The sequence below is a fragment of the Arachis duranensis genome, chromosome 1 (assembly GCF_000817695.3).
Source record: "Arachis duranensis cultivar V14167 chromosome 1, aradu.V14167.gnm2.J7QH, whole genome shotgun sequence".
NCBI lineage: Eukaryota > Viridiplantae > Streptophyta > Magnoliopsida > Fabales > Fabaceae > Arachis > Arachis duranensis.
In genome coordinates, this window is record NC_029772.3 from 52,340,836 (window position 1) to 52,351,579 (window position 10,744).

A 10,744-nucleotide genomic window follows, 5' to 3' on the forward strand; every position below is an offset into this window, starting at 1 on the left:
ACAATTTATCTAAATCACTCATTTTTCTTTTAATGGTTAAATACTAATCACAGAACACAAAAATGACTGATGCTCTATTTCTATAAGAGACTAATTTAATAGTTAACACTTCTTTTAATTATGAAACTCTAGAACTCCATTTAAGTTTGGAGCATCAAAACAGCTCCCGTGTTGGAAGTTAGAATAGTGGGGACTGTGGGAGATATTATCCGAAAAAGTTGACTAGTCTCATAGCTAGTTTAAGGAAGAGGTTCTTGCATGGTGCATTTACATTTGTGAGTGGGGGTAACTAATCGGTATAATTGATGAATTAATTAGCACACTATTCCATAACACCTACCTATTAATAGCCTAATTTTCTTCTACTTCCGTACTCTTCACCTTTTTGGTTCCCACTGCTTCTGCTGTTTTCCACTTTTCCTTCTTTCCTAAGCAAATTCAGCTACTTCTTATTCTTCTTCTTTCCCAAAGCAGTTATGGGAAATCTGCAAACAAAATGGGCAGCGAGTACAGTCCAACCCGCTGAGTCCAATTCAGCTTCTTCTTCTTCTTCTTTGTTTACCAATGGTAGTGGTCAACAACAACCACCACAGCCTCCACGGGCTCCTCTTTCTTCTCCTTCTGATCACCATCAAACGTCCCAGGAAGGTGCCCTCTGCGGGGACCTTAAGGGCAAACTAGAATTGAAGGGTGAAGGGCGAGTGGGTGTTGAAGCTCTGGATCAAGTTTTAAACTTTGGTCAACAGGGTGTTAATGGTGATGATCGGGATATTGAGGGCTCGAAGAGGAATAGTTGGGAAGATGATTATGTGAATGGAAGTGTTTATGATGGCAACTGCGTTGGAGCTGAGAAGAGAAAAAAGAGAGGCGCTGGTCGGCAAACGAAGGTCTTTTTCTTTTTTCTTGGCTCTTTCTTCTAGGCATTATTGATTTTTTAGAATGTTAGTGATGCATACGATTTGATAATTTGTTTTGTTTTTTGGGCCACTTGTCTTTTGTGATATTTTGTTATTTTGTTATCAACTTTATCAATTGAATCTTCAAACAGTGGAGAAGCCGAAAAGGGCATTGCCTTAGCCAAAGAGGTAACACTAGTATTTTTGTTCATCATGCAATCATGACATTTTTTAAATATAGAGCAAAGGGATTTAAACACATTAAGCTGCTACAATGCTCAGAAAATCAACGCTTCCTAATTTCAGCATTGAAATGCATAGTAATAAATTTGATATCTTGGTTATCATATTTTAAACTGTCGATTTGAGTTTGTTTTCCTATATGGCATTGTTTAATTACTTCTGTAAATTTCAAAATTTTCCCTTGTTGATTCCTTGTAAAAGGAGTCACTACGGATAAAATGGTAGAAAAGTAGTACTTCGAAATGGATTATGATCTTAACATAATATATCTGTACAATTAGCCAGCATCTCCTATGGTGATTGAATATGAGAAGCCAGTTAAAATCTCATATCTCGTTATTCTGTCAAAAGATTCGCAATTTAACAATTTTGATGTTCTAACAATGCATTATAAGGTTGCTAAGGAGCAGTCACAAGAAAGACAAGAACCATCAGAAAGATCCGGCCAAACAGAATGCAAGGTTATTATAATCTTATGCTTCTACACAAATAATGTTGCATAATTTATATTTCATATTGTGTTAGTTTATTATCAATTTATCATTTTGTTACACAATATATGAAATGTACATGATATGTGTCTTGTCTGATGTTATACCAGTATTATCCATCACTACCAGCTGCAGAACTGAACTTTCTTGACCTGCCTATCCGTCCGGTACGTTTAACCCTTGATTTTGATCCCTATAAATTGACATGAACTATCTTTTGCCTGTTTCTGTTTTGTACTTATAAAAGGTTGCTTTTCATGAAAGGGAGAGAAAGATTGTGCCTATTACATGCAACATGGGTCATGTAAGTTTGGAGAAAACTGCAAGTATAATCATCCTGACCCGACAACTGGAGGATGCGATCCTCCTCCTATGTATGATAATGTAGGATCTATTTCATTCAGTGGTGTACTGCAACAGTCTGCATCATCAGTCTCTTCTCCAGGAATAGTAAACAAAACTTCTCCTTTTCTGCCAATGATGCTTTCGCCTACTCAAGTTTCTCCTCAAGATTCCGATTGGAATGCATATCATTATCAGGTAAATTCAACAAATTCAATACTAGTAAGTGTTTATTGTATTAGTGTATTACTAGATGGCATTTAGTCTGCAAATCCTCTATGAACCAACAACCCAACATTATTGTTGCATGACATAATACATTACTGTTGCCGAGGCGGTACGGGTTTCCCTTTTTCTGACTGTACATAGTTCTTCCAATGGCTCCAAGATTTGCTGGAAATTACTTTTTAGACAGTGAAATATTTTTGCCTATTGGTGGAATGAGTATTAAGCAGTGGAACTTTAGTTTCATCCATTGAATCACTTTTGAACTATATCACTTTGGGTCCTTAAATTATAGGGTAAATTACATTCTCCTTCTCTGACATTGGCAAAATTGAACCCAATCCCTCTCTATTTTCTTCTCCTTTTTCCTCCTTTTTGTTCCTTAAATATTTAAATATCCCTTTTCAACTTATTTGTGGTTTGTGAAGGCACCTATATGCCCATATGTGATGAGTATGCATCCACCTACACATGTCAAGAACTACCCAGCTATCGAAACTAACGCTTATACGCCCCAACAAAATCAGATCCAAGTTGGAGTTGATGAGTTTGCAGAAATACCTGGGGATTCTAAGCCTAAATCCAAACGTAAATCTTACTGTAAGAAGAATAAGCTTGCAAGTTTACCTCCATGCAATCTCAATGACAAGGGCCTACTTTTGAGACCGGTAAGTCTTTCTTTATTATTTATATATCATATGCTAATAATGAAAATGCTCTAAAATGAAAATATCATGGCTATGTATGAGTCTTGTACGTATAGAGAAACCTCCCGTAAAGGGAGATCAGTGGTACTTGGACAATTTGCTCTAAGTTATATATAGATAACTACTCATACGAAGACCTTGTACACTAGACTTTCTCTAATTGCACTCTCCTCCTCTGACATTGGCAAAATTAAACATTTAACCTCAGCTTCTCTCTGTTTCTTAAACCATCCATTGACCTCCGCTAACACATTTAAGTAAGGAATAATATAATATATTTGGTCTTCTAATATTTTGTAAAATGTTACATTAATACTAATTAACCTTGTACATTACACAAACCTCCCGTAAAGGTAATTTGCTCTTTACAATTTCAACTTATTTGTTGTTTGTGATTTGTGAAGGCACCGATCTGCCCATCTACGATGAGTATGCATCCACCTAAATATGTCATGAACAACTCAACAATCAAAACAAACGCTTATACGCCCCGACAAAAGCAGATCCAAGATGGAGTTGATGAGTTTGCAAAAATACCTGAAGATTCTAAGTCTAAATCCAAAGGTAAATCTCGCCGTCAGAAGAATAAGCTTGCAAATTTACCTCCAAGCACTCTCAATGACAAGGGCCTACTTTTGAGACCTGTGAGTCTATTTTTTATTTGTTTATTTCAGCCACAAATGTAATTAACGTGACATGTTTGTGCATCGAGTTGTCTTTTTTTTTATTTTAATATATATCGTATGCTAATAATGTAAATTCTCTAAAATGTACCTAGTTATTAATATTAAATACCCTTATACATATATACATACACACAAACCTCCCTACACTTGAACAAATAGTGAGGAGCACCGATGAATTTCACCGAATCTTAGAGGAAGACAGGGTATTTGCACATTCAAATGATGATGGTGTAAACTGGATTTTCTTCTCCCTTCACCTCCTTTTTCTTCCTTAAATATTTAAATGTCCTTTTGGCTAAAGCAATTTTTTTGAAAATTTTAACCTTATTTGTGGTTTTTGAAGGCACCTATCAAGCCATCTGTGATGGGTATACATCCACCTACACATGTCATGAATAACCCAGCAATCAAAACAAAAGCTTCTACGCCCCGACAAAAGCAGATGCAAGTTGGAGTTGATGAGCTTGCAGAAATACCTGGGGATTCCAAGTCTAAATCCAAACGTAAATCTCACCATCAGAAGAATAAGCTTGCAAGTGTACCTCCATGCACTCTCAATAACAAGGGCCTGCCTCTGAAACCTGTAAGTCTTTCTCTATTTTTTTTTTATTTGTTTATTTATTTTAATGTTTTGTATGCTAATAATGTGAATGCTCTAAAATGGAAATAACATGGCTGTGTACTAGCTATGATGGTATGCCTAATTCCAGAAGAGTAAAAGCTAGTTCGACTTAATTTTTTTTATTTATTATTATGTTTGTCTTTATGGTGAACTTTCCAGGACAAGAGTGCATGCCCCGAATACACTTGCCTCGGAATATGCAAGTTTGGAGCAGGTTGTAAGTTTGCCCACCCATCAAACCCTCCACCGCCATTGACAATCCATTCAGTTTATCAGCAATCCTACACAAACTCAGCTGGTGTTGAGGTGGCTTGGATGGGTTCAAGTGATCCCACAATTCAGCAAACTCTCTAAACTTTCTTTTTCAAGGACCTTCCTTCCTACCTATGAGGATTCATGCAACTCACAATGTGCAATTTGTTCGTACATTCTTCCTCTGGGCCTCTTTTGAATTCCAACACAAGTAATCTATAAATGTCAAACAGATATTTATAGGGTGAGATCGTAGGAGAGAATATTTGGTAGATTTGAGGGGGAAGAAGGCACTTCTAAGAATGTTATTATGATTAGGGAATGATTTTGCCATGGGAAGGGGATGTTCCCCTTATGAAAAGATAGAATCATAGAACTACTACTACTGCTATCAACCTTCTTTGCTTGCCTCTAAGTATCAAAAGGTATATTATAGAAGTTATTTCCGGAAATTTGATGTGCTTACCAAATGCTTTAAGAACCACCAAAATATCTTTAACACATGCATTTCTTTGTTTCCGCTCACTTGGATTAGTGCCTGGTTATTTAGTTGGGCTTTTATGAATTGCCTAATTATTATTGGAAGGTCGACTCTGCTTTTTTTATTTTATCAATGTTTTTATCTTTGGAAGAATTTAAATTAGTCTATTCGATCCAATTTTCCGAAAGTGCTCATATTAATAGTGTGTGGAATCTTAAGAAAGGAACATAATAAGGGAGGGAGGAACACTTTAAGACATCATAACAGGGTTACTCAATAGAGATCAAATGTAATAAATAATTAGACTTTTAAGAAACTAAACCATCATCATGTTAATCTCAAATTTTCAATGACTCATATACAAGGGTTAAAACTTAAATAATAACTGTTGGTAATTTTGGGGGTTGAAACAAAAAGAATTATGTTGTCAAAACCCAAAACTATGAGATTCAAATTTTTTAAGGAATAAAAACCGACGTATTATATATATTTTTAAAAAATTTTATCAGAAGATATCTGCATAAAAACCTTATTTTTGTTATATTTATATTAAACATTACTATGTATTACTAATTAGATGGCATATATTATAACATTGTAAAGCATAACAAATTGATATATACATGTTCAAATATTATACAGTTCGCCTATTAATTGTTTCAAATTTTTTATTTCTGGATTTCAAGATAGTTTTCTTTAAAAAAAAAAAGACATATATTAAGAATAATAGTAAATTAATTTTGATAATACAAGTAGACCAAATTGTCTCTATATAAATAAATAATAGTTATTTAATATAACATTAATGTAAAAGATATTAGACACAAAAAAATGTGTTGATATTATCTTGATATCAGAAATAAGCAGATAAAAATACATTTTTACATTCACACAAGTTTGATGAAGTTATAATATCTAATTCTAATAAACAAATTTCATCAATAACGTAAAAAAGTTTTAAACTATTATATAATAAGATTCTTGTATTTATAAAATTTTTAACATGTTTTCTAATGTAGAAAAAAAATATATAATTTCAATATAAAAATTATTTAACACTCCGGTGTGGTGATATATAGGAGGAAAGAAAGCAACACTACAAGAAAAACATTGAATATCGTCGGATTTACCGTCGAACTCATCAAATAAATTCGTCGGTAATAAAGTTACCATCAGATTTACCGTCGTCTAGGATTTGATGATATAAACGTCGCTGAAAACTGTTTACCAACGGATTTTCTGTCGGTATTTTCAATGGATTTATCGAGACTGAGTTGATGATTACTGTCGAATTAATCCGATGATACGCCATTTCACGTGTTTAGGCGCCAAGTTATCGTCAGATTTATCCGACGGTAAATCTTATAGTAATATTTTTTATTTTTTTGGCAAAGTTAAGTCACAATTATTAGTCAAATTAATACTCTTGTTAACAAAATTGTTGGCAGAAATCTAAAATTAACAAAAATCAATAAATTATTTTATTAAAAATAAATGGTTTGAATGCAATAAAATATCACAAAAGTATAATACAATGAAGTAGACAAAAAAAGAAAATGAAACCCCTACAGATCTCAGTAATCGTCGCCGCCGTCGTCATCGTCGTGGTCCCCCTATTGAGGCGGCGGGGTAGGTGTTGACATCGGTATTCTACTAGCAGTGTTGCCGCTGGAACCAACAGTGCCGCTGCTTCCAGCGCTACTGCCTCTAGTGCGCATCTGCTGATTGTACTCCTCCTTCTGCTCTCGCAACCGATTGAGCTTCTCCAGCTTCTCCATCAAGTCCGAGTTGATGGCAACGACTCTTCCCACGCATACAAGAAGGTCGATGTACCTCTGCTTAGACTGTTCCGTTTGCTGGTGAAGCTCCTATGTCAGCTTTTGCACCTCCTCCCTCAAGTCGACAACTTCCTAGAGATCGGCAGGGCTAGTGAAAGAGGGAGAGGCAGAGGAAGCCGTTGCCAACGCAAAGGAGCAAAGGCCACTGGCGAAGAACGACCCTAACCCGAAAACACTGATTCTTGTGGGACTCAAATCCTATCAAAACCTACCACTGAGGCCCCGAAGCCAGCTTCATCGTTCCCATTAGGTGGCTGAGATTGCTGGGTCGTGGCCTCCAACCTCTGCGTGTAATCCTCCTGTATTACACACGCCGTGATTAAGATAATAGTTAAACAATTATCTTTACACTAAATAAATTTGAAACTTAGAATTAATTTAAACTCACATAATGGGTCATTGACTGAAGTATGGGTATACTTGAATGTCTCTACCAGTGTCGCCTCGCGGTCCAACGACTTAGACTACAAATTAATATATCAACCAATAATATATGTAAACCCCGCATAATTAGTGAATAATTTGCTAATAAATCAATTATTAATCAAAGAAATTAGGAAATTAAATTTTTTTAGTTTAATGAAGTAGAAATAATTAAAATATAATTTTTGACACTAATTTTAAAAGTATCAATTATTAATCAAAGAAATCAGGAAATTGAATTTTATAGTTTAATGAAGTATAAATAATTAAAATATAAAATTTGACACTAATTTTAAAAGTTTTGGCCTAAAATTAGGTCAAACGAACTGAACCAGTTGGACTGGACCCAAACCGGACCCAAAGCCCGTCATATAAAAGGCCTAACTTGTATCTTCTCGCCTCACTTATCATATATCACGCTGAAAAACTGAAGGGAGGGAGGAAGAACGCATGTGAAACCCAAACCCTCACCCAAATTTTCAATCTCATATAACTTTCAATTCGGAGCTCCGATTGACGAGTCGTCAACGGCTACACGTTCATCTCAGAATTCTCTATAAGACTCACCGAATAATTTGGTAAGAATCTATGAATTTTTCACTCATCCACTCTCTCCCTAATTTAAAAAATTTGAAGTTTTAATTTTGAGAGATTATGTGATTTTGGTACTTTAGGGTTGAAGTAACTTTGGAAACTCGCTGGGTCTTGTCTCAAACGATCATTGGTAAGGTGAGAAACTACTAACTCTTGTTAATTAATGATAGTTATGAGCCCTAGTTTGATTTTGTAGTATTTATGTAGAATTAGAGTGAGATATATGTTTTGGAAGCAAATTTAGTGATATCGGTGACTAGAAAGTGAACAGTGGAGGTTGAGTTTTCTTTCGGTGAGACTTCGGGGCTTTGGACACTTGAAAAATGGAGATATTTGTGGTGCTTTGGTATTAGGGAGAAATTGGCCAATGTATGGTTTTGGTTTCTCATAGATAATATATAATGTATTGTGAAAACTTAGACTAGACGACTTAGGATAAGTTGAATTATGTATTCGGTGCATATCTAGTGGTTTTTGTTAATGTAATATGTGTTGAAATGATGCGGTATGGTCAGTTTGTTGGTTGTTGATATGATTGTGGTTGATGGTTGATGAGACTTGATGACCTGAGTATAATTATTGATGTGTTGATGCATTGCATTGTTTTGATTGAGAATTGTTGGGGTAAAATTGTTGAGATTAAGTAATTGATATGTTATGGAAGGGATGATAAGGGTATGGAGTTGTTTGGCTGAAATTTGGTGTGTTTTGGATTGTGAAACTTTGATTTGAAATTAAGAATTTGGAAAGAATGGGGTTTTTGGTGTTTTGTTACAAAAAAGTGATTTTTAACAAAGTTCGGCAGATCATAACTTGAGCCTCAGATTTTGAATTTGAATGAAATTTATTTCAAATTAAAGATAATTTCAAGAGTTTCAAAACGGTTTAAATATTTTGAAAATTGGATTGTAAAGGAAGTTATGAGCGTCGGAAGTTAGGTGTATAAAACTGATTTTTAATGACTTAACAGCTTTTGAAGAAAAGAGAGTGTCGCGTACACGACCTGCACATGCGACGCGAGCTATGCTTACTGTTTTGTAATCTCGCGTAAGTGAGGCAAGGCCTGCGTACGTGGAACCCAACTTTTGAAAGCTCGTGTATAAAATTGATTTTTAATGACTTAACAGCTTTTGAAGAAAAGGAAATGTCATGTATGCGACTTGCACGCGTGACGCGAGCCCCCTATTTTAGCCTAAAATGAGATTTTTTAGTGTTAAGTCAATCCTCTATCTTTCCAAATCTTTTTAACCCCTGTTTAAAATCCGTTAACGAGTCTTCAAGCTCTAGAAAAAGGGTGGGCATGTTGTAGAAGTTAAACAGAAAGTTCAGAAGAGATTGAGAAGTGAATGGCTGAGTTGTTAAGGCAATGAAGTGATAACTGAATAAATGAGGCGTTGATAATGCTGAATAAGATATTGAGTAATGGCTTTAGGGATAGATAAGTAATCCCTATCCAAGATACAACTTTGAGAATAGATGAGTAATCCCTATGTATGATATGATTTTGACGGTAGACGAGTAATTCCTATTCGAGTCATGGCCTGTGGATAGACGAGTAATTCCTACCCGGCAAGTAATCCCTACCCGGGTTATGGTTTGAGGCACCTACCTGAGTAGACGAGTAATACTTATTCTGGATTGGGTGAAACACCAGCATGAAGAGATGAGTAATTCCTATTTCATGTTGTGGTATTCTGTCTAGGGTTCGTTATCAGACATATCGGGTTTGGTTGTAGATGATATCATCGGTCATAGGGCAGACAGGCATCATGTGCATTTGTGTAACTTATTTTAGAATGCTTTATTCTAGCTTGCCTAATTGATTAATCTGTAAATAATTGTTACTTGTCTTATCTGCTGTAACTGCTACCTATACTTGTGTTTTCTTTGTTTGCATTGTATGTTTATGCAACTGAGAGACCTCTCGTGTGGCGGAAGTGTAATGAGGGTAGTTCTACCGGTGTTTTGGAGGGTTAGAGGAGGTAAAAGTAAAGTGTTGAGTTAGAATTAGATTTGGAACTCAAGTGCCTTAGATAGTTTATTTGATTTCTAGTTTAATTTATAACTCAAAGTTTTAAATCTGAGTGTCGGAGTTCTACGATCGCCTCTGACTTTCTCAAAACCTTATATATTATGTATGTGGGTACCATCACCATGTTGAGAGCCCCCGGTTCTCATTCCATACATATGTTATCCTTTTCAGATGCAGGTCGAGAGACACCTCGCTAGGCGTTTGGATTTACTCTGCAAGCGAAGTTGGGATGTTGGTTCTGATCTTTTACTATGTATATAAATGTATCTAGACTTTTCTCCACTTATGTATATATATGTATCTAGACTTTTCTCCACTTGTATGTTATGTTTATATGTTATGTTTGATCTTCCTAGAGGCTTTATGGAGAACTAAGTGTTTATTTTGAGTATTTTGGGGAGACTTTGGGTTATATATATGTATATATGTATGTAAGTATTCTCTAACCGACCTTGGCTTCGTAGGACGAACTCAAAGCTTGAAATTTTGTATCTTTTGATACTCCACTCTTGTGTGTGTGTGTGTGTGTGTGTGTGTGTGTGTGTGTGTGTACGCGAGTTTCAGCTACATGAGCATTCCACTTTTATTTTTCTGATTTTGTTTAAGCTTTCCTTAAGGCTCCTCGATCACTAAATCCTTTCAACTATTACTATGTATATATTTTATTTTAGAGGTCGTGATACCTCACCACCTCTATTTTACAACTTAAGCATAAAGCTTTGTGTAGTAGGGTGTTACAAAATAAATGAACAAATTAAACAACTAATTCAAGTAACTACTAAAATATTAAACAATGACAAAATTCTTATCGGTCTACTCTTCGCCTTCATGAAGGTCACTGATCCACCTGTATACTTTGATGACCTGGGCAAAGCCCTGTTAGCAACGTTCGTCAAATGGCGATGCTTGAAC

General features: G+C 35.3%; 1 protein-coding gene across 2 annotated transcripts; it reads left to right on the plus strand.

Moving 5' to 3' along the window:
- The first annotated feature begins 207 nt into the window (after positions 1-207).
- LOC107489296 (zinc finger CCCH domain-containing protein 43) lies at positions 208-5,078 on the plus strand. Of its 2 annotated transcripts, none has more exons than XM_052253730.1 (8): positions 208-887; positions 1,535-1,600; positions 1,741-1,797; positions 1,895-2,170; positions 2,725-2,865; positions 3,309-3,548; positions 3,934-4,173; positions 4,372-5,078. In XM_052253730.1, the coding sequence occupies exons 1-8, from the start codon at positions 477-479 to the stop codon at positions 4,564-4,566; spliced, it is 1,626 nt and encodes a 541-aa protein (XP_052109690.1). In that variant the 5' UTR covers positions 208-476; the 3' UTR covers positions 4,567-5,078. The 2 variants fall into 2 exon arrangements, with proteins under 2 accessions (XP_052109690.1, XP_015965535.1); XM_016110049.3 differs by having other exon boundaries at positions 211-887; positions 2,626-2,865.
- Positions 5,079-10,744: the final 5,666 nt, after the last annotated feature.